This window comes from Ranitomeya variabilis, chromosome 5 (assembly GCF_051348905.1).
Source record: "Ranitomeya variabilis isolate aRanVar5 chromosome 5, aRanVar5.hap1, whole genome shotgun sequence".
NCBI lineage: Eukaryota > Metazoa > Chordata > Amphibia > Anura > Dendrobatidae > Ranitomeya > Ranitomeya variabilis.
This window is the reverse complement of record NC_135236.1, coordinates 410,930,667-410,947,403: the sequence shown is the minus strand read 5'-3', so window position 1 is coordinate 410,947,403 and position 16,737 is coordinate 410,930,667. Positions and strand designations below refer to the sequence as shown.

General features: G+C 44.4%; 1 protein-coding gene across 2 annotated transcripts in view; it reads left to right on the top strand.

The window, feature by feature from the left end:
• USP44 (ubiquitin specific peptidase 44) overlaps positions 1-14,068 on the top strand; it is a 53,205-nt gene extending 39,137 nt beyond the window's left edge. For both annotated transcript variants that reach the window (XM_077265157.1, XM_077265158.1), the window contains exons 5-6: positions 10,961-11,166; positions 13,552-14,068. In XM_077265157.1, coding sequence (XP_077121272.1) covers positions 10,961-11,166; positions 13,552-13,730 — 385 coding nt within the window. In that variant the 3' untranslated portion in view covers positions 13,731-14,068. The remainder of the gene's footprint in view (positions 1-10,960; positions 11,167-13,551) is intronic.
• Positions 14,069-16,737: the final 2,669 nt, after the last annotated feature.

The following is a 16,737-nucleotide window of genomic DNA, read 5'->3' as shown; positions in this document are numbered from 1 at the left end:
CGTGGGCACATAGCCTTAGGGTTAGGGTTGGAATTAGAGTTAGGGTTGGAATTAGGGCTAGGATTGGAAATAGGGTTAAGAATAGGCTTGTGGTTAGGGTTACGGATAGGGTTAGGGGTGTGTTGGGGTTACAGTTGTGGTTAGGGTTGGGATTAGGGTTAGGATTAGGGTTGGAATTAGGGTTACGGGTGTGTTGGGGTTAGGGTTGGGATTAGGGTTATGGCTACAGTTGGGATTAGGATTAGGGGTGTGTTGGGGTTAGTGTTGAAGTTAGAATTGAGGGGTTTCCACTGTTTAGGCACATCAGGGGCTCTGCAAACGCAACATGGCGCCACCATTGATTCCAGCCAATCTTGCATTCAAAAAGTCAAATGGTGCTCCCTCCCTTCCAAGCCCCGACATGCGCCCAAACAGTGGTTTACCCCCACATTTGGGGTACCAGCGTACTCAGGACAAACTGGGCAACAACTGTTGGGGTCCAATTTCTCCTGTTACCCTTGCAAAAATAAAAAATTACTTGCTAAGACATAATTTTTGAGGAAAGAACAATTATTTTTTATTTTCATGGCTCTGCGTTATAAACTTCTGTGAAGCACTTGGGGGTTGAAAGTGCTCACCACACATCTAGATAAGTTCCTTGGGGGGTCTAGTTTCCAAAATGGGGTCACTTGTGGGGTGTTTCTACTGTTTAGGCACATCAGGGGCTCTGCAAATGCAATGTGACGCCCGCAGACCATTCCATCAAAGTCTGCATTTCAAATGTCACTACTTCCCTTCCGAGCCCTGACGTGTGCCCAAACAGTGGTTTACCCCCACATATGGGGCATCAGCGTACTCAGGAGAAACTGGACAACAACTTTTGGGGTCCAATTTCTCCTGTTACCCTTGCAAAAATAAAAAATTCTGGGCTAAAAAAATATTTTTGAGGAAAGGAAACACATTTATTATTTTCACGGCTCTGCGTTATAAACTTCTGTGAAGCACTTGGGGGTTCAAAGTGCTCACCACACATCTAGATAAGTTCCCTTGGGGGTCTAGTTTCCAAAATGGAGTCACTTGTGGGGAGTTCCTACTGTTTAGGCACATCAGGGGCTCTGCAAACGCAACCTGACGCCCGCAGAGCATTCCATCAAAGTCTGCATTTCAAAACGTCACTACTTCCCTTCCGAACCCCGACGTGTGCCAAAACAGTGGTTTACCCCCACATATGGGGTATCAGCGTACTCAGGAGAAACTGGACAACAACATTTGGGGTCCAATTTCTCCTATTACCCTTGGGAAAATAAAAAATTCTGGGCTAAAAATCATTTTTGAGGAAAGAAAAATTATTTTTTATTTTCACGGCTCTGCGTTATAAACTTCTGTGAAGCACCTGGGGGTTATAAGTGCTCACTATGCATCTAGATAAGTTCCTTTGGGGGTCTAGTTTCCAAAATGGGGTAACTTGTAGGGGAGCTCCAATGTTTAGGCACACAGGGGCTCTCCAAACGCGACATGGTGTCCGCTAACGATTGGAGCTAATTTTCCATTCAAAAAGTCAAATGGCACGCCTCCCCTTCCGAGCCTTGCCGTGCACCCAAACAGTGGTTTACCCCCACATATGAGGTATCAACGTACTCAGGAGAAATTGCCCAACAAATTTTAGGATCCATTTTATCCTGTTGCCCATGTGAAAATGAAAAAATTAAGGCTAAAAGAAATTTTGTGTGAAAAAAAAGTACTTTTTCATTTTTACGGATCAATTTGTGAAGCACCTGAGAGTTTAAAGTGCTCAGTATGCTTCTAGATAAGTTCCTTGGGGGGTCTAGTTTCCAAAATGGGGTCACTTGTGGGAGCGCTCCAATGTTTAGGCACACAGGGGCTCTCCAAACGTGACATGGTGTCTGCTAGCGATGGAGATAATTTTTCATTCAAAAAGTCAAATGGCGCTCCTTCCCTTCCGAGCCCTGCCGTGCGCCCAAACAGTGGTTTACCCCCACATATGAGGTATCAGCGTACTCAGGACAAATTGGACAACAACGTTCGTGGTCCAGTTTCTCCTTTTACCCTTGGGAAAATAAAAAAAATTTTGCTATAAGATCATTTTTGTGACTAAAAAGTTAAATGTTCATTTTTTCCTTCCATGTTGCTTCTGCTGCTGTGAAACACCCGAAGGGTTAATAAACTTCTTGAATGTGGTTTTGAGCACCTTGAGGGGTGCAGTTTTTAGAATGGTGTCACTTTTGGGTATTTTCAGCCATATAGAACCCTCAAACTGACTTCAAATGTGAGGTGGTCCCTAAAAAAAATGGTTTTGTAAATTTTGTTGTAAAAATGAGAAATCACTGGTCAAATTTTAACCCTTATAACTTCCTAGCAAAAAAAATAATTGTTTCCAAAATTGAGCTGATGTAAAGTAGACATGTGGGAAATGTTATTTATTAACTATTTTGTGTCACATAACTCTCTGGTTTAACAGAATAAAAATTCAAAATGTGAAAATTGCAAAATTTTCAAAATTTTTGCCAAATTTCTGTTTTTTTCACAAATAAACTCAGAAATTATCGACCTAAATTTACCACTAACATGAAGCCCAATATGTCACGAAAAAACAATCTCAGAATCGCTAGGATCCGTTGAAGCGTTCCTGAGTTATTACCTCATAAAGGGACACTGGTCAGAATTGCAAAAAACGGCAAGGTCATTAAGGCCAAAATAGGCTGGGACATGAAGGGGTTAAACCACATGCTGCACAGACCGCTATACAGTCAATACATCAGAAAAAGGCAATTAACCAATTAAAGCATGGACATTGCACATGCAATCAACAAGACGCACACAAACATGCATGGTATGTGTCCACATTCCGGATCGCATCAGGATTTGGTCAGGATTTTCCATCAGTATTTGTAACCCAAAACCAGGAGTGTAAAGGCCCCGTCTCACTAAGCGATTTACCAACGATCACGACCAGCGATACGACCTGGCCGTGATCGTTGGTAAGTCGCTGTGTGGTCGCTGGGGAGCTGTCACACAGACAGCTCTCTCCAGCGACCAACGATCAGGGGAACGACTTCGGCATCGTTGAAACTGTCTTCAACGATGCCGAAGTCCCCCTGCAGCACCCGGGTAACCAGGGTAAACATCGGGTTACTAAGCGCAGGGCCGCGCTTAGTAACCCGATGTTTACCCTGGTTACCAAAAAAAACAAACAGTACATACTCGCCTTTCGGTGTCCAGGTCCCTTGCCGTCTGCTTCCTGCTCTGACTGAGAGCCGCCGTACAGTGAGAGCAGAGCGCAGCGGTGACGTCACTGCTGTGCTCTCACTTCTCACTGTACGGCCGGCAGTCAGTGAGAGCAGGAAGCAGACGGCAAGGGACCTGACGGACATCAGAAGGCGAGTATGTATTGTTTTTTTTTTTTTTACATTTACGCTGGTAACCAGGGTAAACATCGGGTTACTAAGCGCGGCCCTGCGCTTAGTAACCCGATGTTTACCCTGGTTACCAGTGAAGACATCGCTGGATCGGTGTCACACACACCGATTCAGCGATGTCAGCGGGGCCTCAACGACCAAAAAAAGGTCCAGGCCATTCCGACACGACCAGCGATCTCGCAGCAGGGGCCTGATCGCTGGTACGTGTCACACATAGCGAGATCGCTATGGAGGTCGCTGTTGCGTCACAAAACTTGTGACTCAGCAGCGATCTCGCTAGCGATCTCGCTATGTGAGACGGGGCCTTAACAATTAGAGGGAAAGTATAATAGGAAAACAGGCACACTTTTGCTTTTATCACCCACTCCTGGTTTTGGCGTACAAATACTGATGGAAAGTCCTGACAAAATCCTGATGCAATCCTGAACATGGACACATACCCTCCCACATGAACAGGCATAAGATTGGCAAAGGCATAATAAGGTGCAGGCACATGATACAAAAGCACACAGCCGTACAAAAATACACACATACACATGCACGCACATAGCTTTATGCAAATACACATATGTACAACAAAGGCAGAAAGGTGAACCCAATCAGAAGACGCATACACACACACACACATACACATACAAAAGGCTGACAATCCTTTGGCAGGAGCTGCAGGTCTTCACAGTGGCTGGCATCATGGTGGATCTGGACTCTAGCATGGCACTGGCTGGTGCAGGACGATGGCAGGCCTCAGGTTCTCTTCAGGTTTTAAGCTCTTGCTGTAGTCAGTAGTACCTCATACACACAGAAATGCACAGGCACACAGATGCACACAAAAATTGCAATACTCACACTGGCTCTATGGTGGCTGGAGTCTTGTGGCTGGCTCCTTCCTGTGGCTGGCTCCTGTGTCAGGCTGGGGTCTTATGGCTGGGGTCCTGTTGCTGGCTCCTTCCTGTGGCTGGCTCCTGTGGCAGGCTGGGGTCTTGTGGCTGGGGTCTTGTGGCTGGGGTCTTGTGGCTGGGGTCTTGTGGCTGGGGTCTTGTGGCTGGGGTCTTGTGGCTGGGGTCTTGTGGCTGGGGTCTTATGGCTGGGGTCCTGTTGCTGGCTGGGGTCTTGTGGCAGTCTCTTCTCCTCTCTGGGTCTTGCAGGCATATGTGGGGTTGAAGGCCCAGGCCAGGTTTATATAGATTTGGGGGTGTCTGGCCAATTGGCAACAAAATTCTGCTTCTGAGCATGCTCAGTGTAAAAAAAAACGTATTGCAGCGCTGTATTGCGTCGTACGACGTGTCCCGACGTATCCGTCGCTCATAGGCTTCCATTGCAGCCAACGACGTCTGCCGCAGGATGCGTCGCGACACGTTTTTTAGGCGGAGACAAAAAACGTTACAATCAACTTTTTTTGAGACGACGTGTCGCCAAATTTCGACGCATACGTCGTAAAACGTACACGACGTATGTCAATCCGTCGCAATACGTCGCCAATACAAGTCTATGGGGAAAAAACGCATCCAGCAAAAACTTTTGCTGGATGCGTTTTTTCGAAAAAAAGACGTTTTGAGACGTAATACAGTTAACGCTAGTGTGAAAGTAGCCTTAGTTGGACCTGTACTCCCCATCCACCGCAAAGCCAGTACCTTCCGTGCCATAAAGAGCGTCTCACGTAAAAAAATATCAATGTAGTGATCCCAAGTCTCCTCCTCCCATACTCCAAATATACAAACTAATGGGTCAAGGGGAACAGGAATTGACAGCAGTGATGCAAGTAGTGATGTCACCTCCCTCCAGTATTGAAGAATAACGGGACAACTCCATATCATATGAATGAAGTCTGCATCTAAGGAGTGACAACGCAAACACTCTGATGTTTGAAATCGACCCATTTTAAAGAGCCGTATCGGAGTTAGATACGATTGATGTAGTATGTATAGTTGAGTCATCCTGTTGTTAACCGAAGGGGAAACTTTAATTGGGGATTCAAGAATGTCTTCCCATTCCTCCCCCAGCATATTAGAAAGAAGTCCCTCCCATTTCCCCTTAACCGAGTTAATAACAGTGGACGCATCACCCGAGGATAGCATATACGTATATAGAGAGGAGATAAGACCTTGGGGACCCTGCGATTTAAGAATTCCTATCAAGGGTAGAGAGGATATAGCACGACCTGCGCCCGCCTGTCTCATATATGATTGTACGGCTGACCTTAGCTGTAAATATCGAAAGAACTGGGGTCTCTGTATACCATGTTTGATTTGTAATTGTTCAAAAGATATGAAGACCCCCCCATCATACAAATCACCCAATGAGGAGACACCATGCCCGATCCAGAAGTCAGTGGATGGATGATTCAACAAAGTTGAGAAATAGCCATTTTTCCACAGGGGCATCTCAGCCACAACATCCGTGAATCCCACAATTTTTTTTAATTTGCCTCCAAACCGACCTCGCCAGACGAAGCAAAGGAAGCATCCGAGGGATATTAATTTTCTCCAATTCTAGAAAATTCAATGGACAGTCTGTTTGAGTCGTATGAAGAAGATGACTTTCAGAGTTAGGAAGGCAATTATTGGGCATCCATTTATTAAGAGTTTTAACCTGACCAGCCAAATAATGTATATAAAAATCTGGCAACGCCGCCCTACCCCCCTTTTTTGGTCTCTGCAGCGTAGATAGTTTAAGTTTGGGCCTAGATTTCCCCCATATGAAAGAAGTAATTTGAGAATTCAAACTTGTAAAGAAGGATTTAGGAATTAACACAGCACTATGTTGCAGACAGTAACTGAGCTTGGGGAGCAATATCATCTTAATTAAGTTGATGCGGCCTGCTACAGATAACGGAAGTTTGCTCCAAGTTGTAAATTTAAATGTAACTAATTCTGACAACGGGAGTGTGTTAAGTTGTAAATCAGATCTACTGCCCTGAGAGATGTATATGCCCAAGTATTTAAAACTGGATACAATAGGGAGGGAGGAAAGAGTCCCCAGGCCGAGCGACGGAATATGGGAGAGAGGCATCAACGCTGATTTGTCCCAGTTTATATATAGGCCCGAATGTCTGCTAAATTTATCTATAGTGTCTATTACCCGCGGTAGTGTTACCTCCACCTCATCCATAAATATCACCATATCGTCAGCGTATAAACCAATAGTGTCCACCCGATTAGCTATATTTATACCTTTAATATCAACAGAGGACCTTATGCGTATCGCCAAGGCCTCTATCGCAAGGGCGAAGAGGGCCGGGGACAGAGGGCACCCCTGACGGGTCCCTCTATATAAGAAGAAAGATTTAGAGATGGAGCCGTTAACAATTATACGGGCCTTGGGTTTCATATACAATAGACCCACCCACTTCAAAAATTTTTCCCCGAAACCATATTTTTTCAAACATGCTGAAAGGAAGGGCCATTCAAGGGAGTCAAAGGCTTTGGCCGCATCCAGCGATGCCAATGCCCAGGAGTTATCTGGTACCAATGAACTATACTGTACTACTGACTGGACCCGTCTAATGTTGATAGAGGTATTTTTGCCCAGCATAAAACCCGTTTGGTCTGGATGTATAAGGTCGAGTATAATCGAATTTAACCTTGTAGCTAGAATTTTAGTAAAAATTTTATAATCTACATTTACTAGTGAGATAGGTCGGTATGATCCACACTCCAATGAGTCTTTCCCCTCCTTTTTAAGTAAAATAATATTTGCCTCATAGAATGTGTCAAGCATAGAACCCCTCTCACACATCCCCCGAAACACCTTCAACAAGAGCGGTGCCAGAATATCGTGATACTTCCTGTAAAATTCAATGGGAAACCCGTCTGGACCAGGGGCCTTCCCAGAGGCCATATCCGTCAAAGCATTTTCAACCTCCTCCAAAGTAAACTCTGCGTCCATAAAGGCTCGCTGAGCTGGGGTCAATAGGGGAAATGTTACATCTGATAAATAATCCAGGTTCTCAGGGATATCAAAGTCACATTTAGATGTATATAGCGACTTATAATAATCCTGAAAGCAACGAAGTATCTCCTCATTCGAGGACACCAATGACCCATCTGGTGTTCGAATCTGTAGTATAGTATTGGAGACATTATGTTGGCGCACCAAGAAGGCCAAAAATTTGCTAGCCTGGTTTCCCAATTCAAAATAGGATTGGCGAGTAAAAAATTGTTTACGTTTAGATTTAGTGTCTTTATGCTGAACATATAGCCTCTGGGATGTTAGCCATTCAAGTCTATTACTATTAGTTGGGTCAGATATATACGCAGATTCCGAGTCTTTAAGTCGTTGCTCCACCTCGTCATCTTCCCGCGAGGTCATCCTTTTAACATAAGATATTGTAGAGGATAGACACCCCCTTAGATATGCCTTAAGGGCATCCCAAAATATGTTAGTATTCTGAGATTCTGCGTGGGATAAAATGAAACTCTTCAGTTGGTCTACGGTTCTGTCATTGGAATCTATCAACTTGAGCCAAAATGGATTCAACTTCCACACTATGCCGCCATTTGATTGCCCAAATTTGAGTTTAAGAATAACCGGGCTGTGGTCAGATATTCCTCTATTGCCATGCTCAACACTATCCACCCATGTTGCCAACCCCTCAGATCCAAATATATAATCTAGGCGGGAGAGGGATCGTCTGGTAGATGAATGGCAGGTATAGCCTTTTTCCCATGGGTGGCGCACTCTCCATAGATCCATCCAACCACTACCCTCCATGAATGAAGCTAACTGGGATGTAGTCTGAGAGGACTCCCCCACCACATCGTCGCCCAATCTCAGCCTATCCAAGCGGTTATCCATGACCAGATTAAAATCCCCCATGCAGATGACATTCGCATCTGGAAAGCTTAAGGCAAAGCTCATCGCCATCCGAGGTATTGATAAATTAGCTGGTGGAGGGTTATAAACACATAATATAACATATTCACGAGAGTTAATTAGCGCATTCACAAATACAAACCGACCTTCAGGATCCCTCCTAGCCTTCTCCATCTCCCATCTAACGTCTCTGTGAATTAACAGAGAGACCCCCCTTGAGTAGCTGGTGTGAAATGAGTGTATGGACCATTGCACCCATGGTTTCTGTACACATCGGGCCGTGTCTCTAGTCAAATGTGTCTCGACTGGTGCTATAATGTGTGGGTGGTAGCGCTTGATCTGTGAGAAAACCTTAATATTTTTCCGGGGAGACTTGATACCACGTACATTCCAGGTCATGTAGATTATTTCAGACCCCATACTCACTCATTACCACATGGTAAACAATAATTGTCCAGGCAGAGTTTAGGGATAGCACATAGAGGCCAAGAGATCCGTCGGCGGGGAGCTTACCTACAAAACAGAACAAACATAGAAAGAAGAACAAACCAAAAACCATACAATGTAGGAGCGTAATCCCATGCTCCTGTTATCAGATGAAAACGGGGATACCCTCGCTAAGTTAAGCGTTCGGTATTGTTGGTAAATTAGGCACCCACAGGGAAAGCATTATATAATCATCCACCCAAATGTATTAGGATGTCTTTATACTGGACCCCCCCGTGGACCCGCAACCACTTAGCTGCTTCCTCCGGATCAGTGAAGAATATAGAGGAACCTTCATGAACGACTCGCAAGCGGGCAGGATAAAGCATGAAGTATACGACGTTCCGATCTCTGAGTTGTTTCTTAATTTCCAGGAAGCGTGCCCGCTGCTTCTGAAGCTCCATGGAGAAGTCTGGAAAAATCGAAATTGTGGCGTTGTGGAACTTGATAGGGCTCTTTTGCCGTGCCAGGCGTAGAATGGCATCTCTATCCTTACAATTAAGAATGCGTGCCAGGAAAGGTCTCGGAGGGGCTCCAGGGGGGAGGGGCTTCGTGGGGACTCTATGGGCCCTCTCCACAGAAAAGGTTGAGGAGAATTCACCTTCCAAAGAAGTTTTAAGCCAGTTCTCCAGGAATTCCTCAGGTCGTTGACCCTCCGAGCGTTCCGGTAGACCAATAATACGAATATTGTTCCGACGCAGCCTGTTCTCAAAGTCATCCGCTTTTTGTTTCCAGGCATTAATGGAACCTGCCACCTTTGTCAGTTTAGCCTCCATGGGCGTAATAGTATCTTCTATCTGTGACACTCTTGTTTCCACCTCCGCAATGCGTCCTCCCATGGTCTGCATATCTAGTCTCAGACGGCCCACCTCAGTATGTACATCTTCTATCTTTTCAGTCAAAGAGGATCTGGTTAAGGAGATGGCCTGCATTAGTTGCTCAGAGGCTTGTTTAAGAGTTAACTCCTCCTGTTCCCCCTCCTCATTACTATCAGAAGATCGACCTTTACGCTGAACCTGCGCGGGGGTATTTCTGAGGGTCCGCCCACCATCCGAATGGTCCTCTCTGGCAAATTTTTTCAATTTATCAGCCGTTCCTGATCCTTTGGGGTGCTGCATCTTTGATAGAGAGAGGCAGCAGAGTAGTCGAGATTGTAGTTTGGAGTGGTGCCAAGTACCAGTCACAAGTAATTAGCAGAGCCGGCAAAGATTGTTTATGTGGTGTTATGAGGCACCCACAGGCATATATAGAGTGCTTATAGTTACAGGTGCAGCAGCTCTTAGAACTCAGCAAAGTCTGTGTACCTGGGGGATAAGACCACAGCAGAGGCAGCAGGGGGAGGGGTGCCAGACCCTCCAAATCACATGCACTGGCAGGATAGGTATCTTTAAATAAGGGAACGCGGGGCCCAAATTTCCAGGGCGCTCACCGTTCGTTCCCTGATATACTGCAGGATATGAGTTCACCCTCCAGACAGCGCTGCAGATATATGCACAGCGTCACGTCCCCTCTCACTGGAGCACGCGCTTTGTACTGACCGCCACCACACCGGCACCGCAGTTCCCCAGTTCCAGCGCACCCGGTTTCAATCGCCGGCTCCGCAGTCCCACAGAGGCCTCCAAGGTTCAGGGGGGAAGTCCCGGGGATAATAAGAGCCGGCGCCACACTATGTTTCCTCACAGCGCGCTCACACACACCAGGCTCCTGCTCCGGCGGGCTCCGCCGGGTCTCCGCTCTCCTGCAGACCCCGCAACACCCTCCACAGCAGCCTCGCACCTTCCAGGACCCAGGGGGGCCACAAATAGTAAGTAGTCCACAGTATAAGGGGGATTTGAGCGGCAGGATAGTATCAGGATTATGGGAGCTCTCCCAGGGCACGTCTTCTCGCTTCAGCTACATAGCCACGCCCCCCCAGGCCCAATATTTTTAGTTATTTCTTAGTATTATTTATTATTATAGCGCCATTTATTCCATGGTGCTTTACATGTGAGGACGGGTATACATAATAAAAACAAGTACAATAATCTTAATCAGTACAAGTCACGACTGGTACAGGAGGAGAGAGGCCCCTGCCTGCGAGGGCTCACAATCTACAAGGGATGGGTGAGGGTACAGTAGGTGAGGATAGAGCTGGTCGTGCAGTGTCAGAAGAGGTGGGTCATTCATGTCATAGAAAATGATGTACATGAAGAACAGCTGAAATGACATTAAGACTTTTTTTTTTTTTTTTTTTTTCCCCTCCTTAGGTGGTCTGGTCGCAATCATCGGGAGAAAATCGGGGTGCATGTCCAGTTTGGTCAGATGCTAAACATGGAGCCATATTGCTGTAGAGAATCTACTACAATCCTGAAACCGGATTCTTTTATCTATGATTTGTCCGCCGTAGTGATGCATCATGGAAAGGGATTTGGTTCTGGGCATTATACGGCCTTCTGCTATAACCCAGAAGGAGGTAATGAATGTGCTGATTTTCAATCGCAGAAATTTCGGCAGCAAACCCACTGATGTGATTGCTTCCATAACTGTCAGATATCAAGTCTTCCTGAGGGAGAGCCAGTATATATTTCTAACTTTAAGGCATGGTTTTCGAAAAACAAGTGTGTCCATGTTATGATCTCTCGCTGTTATTGTAAACTGTTAAACCATACATTGTTACAATGATGTAGGCACTTTGGTAACTGTATCTTTGCTCATCAAAGAGGACCTGTCAGAAGGTCAATACCATCCAGTTTTATACCCACTGCTCCCGAATATTCACTTTTTTTTGTTTGTTTGTTTTAAATCTGCCATACGATTCCAGATTTTTTTTTTTTGTTTTTTATGTAAGATCAAGAAAATTTGCAGCAAATAAAAAGACCTGTATATCTGGAATCGTATGGTGGATTTATGAAAAAATAGAGTGCGGGAATAAAATAAAAGGGAAAACTGGCATCTTGACCTGGTGACCGGTCCTCTTTGATCTGTAACCTCATTAGTCTAGTTTCTATAGTTTGTGTTCTACCTTATTATTACTGCATGGTCTTACAGAGTTCCACATGGTAAAATGTTAATAGTCCAAATCAGTGGCTATTCCCTATGTCCTGGATTTGCATGAGCACTATAATAGGTCCTCATACTTACTCTTACTAGTTAATCTACACAAAATTCTGGAGTAAGAGGTTCCAGGCCATTAGGGTCAGGAATAGAAAAGCAAGAAAATAATTTTCTTGAATCTCTAGTAAATTTTACTTGGACTTAGTAATTCACAATGCCCAGGGGGCTTGAAATTCTATGGCAGTGCAAGATGGACCTGTGTCTTTATCAAGTGCTCTAGTGCACTTAAAGGGGTTGTCCAGCACTAACGATTAACCCCCAAACAGCTCCCTGTGGTCTGAATATATAAAAAATAAATAAAAAAGCATAATACTCACCGTACAGATCCCATGTTCTCTCGTGCTGCTGATTCGTTGGTCCTTCTTCCACACTGGAATGAAGAGCTGACATGGTGTGACACTTAACCGCAGCCAATTACTGACCACTGCGGTCTGATTGTTCGTCACATGTTCTCACTGGAGCCATTTAGAGAGCAGATTAGGCCATGTTCACATGTTCAGTATTTGGTCAGTATTTTCCATTCACTATCTGTTAAGCCAAAACCAGGAGTGGGTGATAAATCCAGAAGTGGTGACATGTTTCTATTATACTTTTGTCTGATTTTTCAACTCCTGGTTTTGGCTTATAAATAGTGATGTAAAATGCTGAACAAATACTGAATGTGTGAATGTCAATTTTGTGTCATTATGGGAAGGGCAGGATGTTTAAGTATAAGGCCATAATTTATTTTACAAATGGCTCAACAGCTTATAAAATGGCTAATTAAATAAAATTCCGTTACTGGACTCACTTTTTGGGGGGGTAAGTAAAGAAACACAGAAGTCTGAATGAGGCTTAAGATACAATAGGGCTTTCACAGCAGCTACCTGCAGCCACCATTAGGGGGGACCTTATTGCATATTTCTAAAACTATTGATTTTAATATTAGCAATATATATCAATATACATTAATCACCCCTAGTGGTTAAATCAAACTGCACTATGAAAATACATTATGAAATTTGGTATAGAAATTTGGGCCAAAAAACAGAATAGTTGACATCAAGTTTACAGTATATACTTGAGTATAAGCCGACCCCCCCCCCCTAATTTTGCCACAAAAAACTGGGAAAACTTAATAACTCGAGTATAAGCTTAGGGTGGAAAATGCAGCGGCTACTGGTAAATTTCAAAAATAAAAATAGATACTAATAAAAGTAAAATTAATTGAGATATCAGTAGGTTAAGTGTTTTTGAATATCCACATTGAATCAGGAGCCCCATATAATGCTCCATACAGTTCATAATGGGCCCCATAAGATGCTTCATACAAAAATATGCCCCATTTAATGCTGCACAAAGGTTGATTATGGCCCCATAAGATGCTCCATAGAAACATTTGCCCCATACAATGCTGCATAAAGGTTGATTATGGCCCCATAAGTTCCCCCTTTGAAACATTTGCCCCATATGCTGCTGCTGCGATAAAAAAAAAGACATACTCGCTTCTTTTCTTTTTTTTTTTTTTCTTTTTTTTTTTTTTTGTGTTCCAATACACACAAAGGAAATAAACATGTTTATAACAAAACCTGTGTAATTGAAGTATTTTTCCCAGAAAATTATTTCATTTTATGAAACAATTTCAAGGGTGCAAACACTTTGAACCCGGCCATAATTAAACAATATTACAGTATTTTAATGTGTATTAATTATATAACTTTTTTTTGCGGTGATGAATTTTGACAATGTTCTGTTTCTCCATTAGGATTCTGGGTGCATTGTAATGACTCAAAGTTGCACACTTGCTCAGTTGAAGAGGTCTGCAAGGCTCAAGCTTATATTATCTTCTACACCCAGCGAGTCACTCAGGAGAATGGACACTTATCGAATAGGCTTCTAGGTCGTGGCACCCCATCTATCAGTCCACCGTCCACACCATCCTGAGATAATAAATACCTATTGGCATCTGAACATAATGGCAGCTTACAGTCTGAGTGTTTTCTTTCCCCAAGTCACATGGCAGAAAAGCATTGCCCTGTGTGATGTGGGCACGGACACAATTGTATGACTTTTTTTAATGTTTTTGAACGTGTTGCATACAATAAGTCGGTAAACCATACCATACCAGAAGGTGTCAGCACCGCAAACGTAAGAATGTGATATTTCTCCTGTACAATGTTTATACAGTCTTGTATGGTATTAAGCGCTCAAATAGAATAAAATGATTTTAACATTTGTATATTAGCAATGTATAACTTTCTATAAAATCATTTTTTACTGTTCTCATGTAAGTTTTATTATTCATACCTCAGGCTGCATTGTTCACTTTGTGATTCATGAATGTCGTTTTCTGGTTTTAGAAAATCTTATTTCTCCTTTTTATTTTAATACATCATGCCTTGTATTTTTACAATCCTTGTGCACCTGTCTGTTCTTACACACTGCAGTCCAGTCTGGTTATTCATCAGTTTTTGAGCATTGCCTCCAGTTACAACAAATGTTTTAGAATATTGATTCAGATGGTGAGTTTCAGACCTTTGCTTTGGCCTTGCGCACTCTGGCAGGTTACTGATCTATAGTTCGGCACCCATAGCTTGCTAATGGTTTTTGCTGCACCTCAATGATGCCTGTGATTTATGGCATGGCTCATGGATAGTTTTAACAATTGTTCATTCAGATTAAGGATAGTGTCAAGCCATAGAACACTGGCTACATATGGTGTCACAGTTCCCGAACTATCTGAATCCTTAGATCTTTAACCCTTTCCCTGCACAGGACTTGTACATCTTTGCATGTTGGCAACCCTGTAGTCAAGGATGTATGAGAGAGCCATATCTCAGCCTGGATTGTAGCTAAAGGGGCATCCCATGGTTCACGTTTAAAAAGTCATAACCCAGATTGAGATATCATGGGTTAAAGAGAGCGCTGCGGCTGTCACGCCCTATTCTCACTTTACCTGTGCTATCTCAGGCTGGATTGCAATTCTGGTCCCATATTTTGAAGCTAATAAAATGAGCCCTAGGGTACCGCTGTAGTTGTGATTCACACTGAGATATTGCCCATTAAAATGTTTTTTTCCCCTTACCACCTTCCCACCCCCCATGGTGGTGCTTATTGAAAGGAACCATACAATTCAGAAGCGGTATAACAAAATATAGCACAGTGTAAAAAATAAATCTTCCTTTATTTGAAAGTGCATGTCCATGGAAAGTATATAACTAGGTATCAATCCGGGCAGTGGCTTTTTTGCGTTCAAATACGCTTTGTTGACTGACCCTCACCCTGTCACTGTGTAACAGTTTTGGTAGCTTTGCCACAATGTGTATTGTAAAGATTGAAGAGAGAGACCGTATCAGACACATTATAGATAGCGCAAATTTAATACGTTTTGATGTCCAATAAATCATTACCAGGATCAAATATAAGCATATTCAGTACATAGTAATAATAGTATTAAAGGTAAAGCAGAACAGATATAGAGCACTTGAATAGAATAGAACAGTGATGGCAAACCTTTTATAGGCCAAGTACCCAAAAATGCAATACAAAACCCACTTACTTATTGCAAAGTGCCAACACGGGAATTTAACCAGAATACTGATGTTTTATTTTAGAAAAAACAGCTCATACAGAGAGCAGGCAGGGGTAAAAGAGAGCAAGCAGGCATATCTGAACAGACAGGCAACAAAGAGCAGGCAGGGGTAAGAGAGCAGGTAACAGAGTAAGCAGGCATATTTGAGAGCAGGCAAGGGCAACAGAGCAGGTAACTGTAAGCAGGCATATCAGAGAGCAGGCAGGGGTAAGAGAGCAAGCAGGCTTATCGGAGCAGATGGGCATCAGAGAGCAGGCAGGGGCAACAGAGCAGGTAACCGTAAGCAGGTATATCCCAGAGCAGGCAATGGTAAGAGAGCAAGCGGGCTAATCAGAGCAGACGGGCATCAGAGAGCAGGTAACAGTAAGCAGGCATATGAGAGCAAGCAGGCGTATCAGAGCAGGAAGGCAACAAAGCAGACGGGCATCAGAGAACAGGCAAGGGCAGGAGAGCAGGCAGGGGGTAAAGAGCAGGCAGAGGCATCAGAGAGCAAGCAGGCAAATCAAAGAGGAGATGGGCAACAGAGAGCAGGCAGAGGCAACAGCAATCAGGCAGGCATATCTGGGAACAGACAGGGGTATCTGAGCAGTCATGGACAACACAGCAGGCAGGGGTAGCAGAGAACAGGATGAGGCAACTGAGAGGAGGCAGGGGCAACAGAGAACCAACAAGGGCAACAGAGAGCAGGCCAGGTAGGGGTATAAGAGCTGGGTGAGGCAGGACAACAAAATACAACCACAGACAGGAGCAGGGTAGCAGACTGCAGATACAGAGCAGGAATAAAGTACAGGCACCAGACTGCAGGCAGAGGAGAGAGAGTGAGTGGTAAATTTCAGAATCAAGAAAGAGTAGAGAGGATGGGAGAGCAGAGGGGTAACAGGCAGAACCGAGTGCCAGGCAGGGAGGGGCCATAGTGGGATCCCCAGTGCAGATCAGGTCAGGTTGCTGCCAAGCAGTGCACTGTCTCTGTGGGCGCTGCAGTATGTATCTCCCCGGGCACCTGCTGTTCTTCTTGGCCTCATGGTCACCACATCCTCCTCGGAGGTCCTGTTATTCTGCTTGCAGTGCACCCCGGCCTCTTGGCTGCCTCCCAGCAGACTTCTCCCGCCCCGCCTGTGTGTGCAGCTGGTGCAGGCTCCAAGCTGTGGCTGCTGCTACCTGTACGCCTGCCTGGAGGGGGAATCATGTGGGGTCTACACTCCGCACTGCACCGCTGAACTGAGCTGCTGAGGAAATGCTGTGTGTGCCCACAGGAAGGGCTCTCCGTGCCCCAGGTTCGCCACCACTGGAATAGAATATCTTGGATGAGGCTGAAGTTGGTTTCTTATTCGGCAATTTTTTCTTTTCTGTTTTTTATAG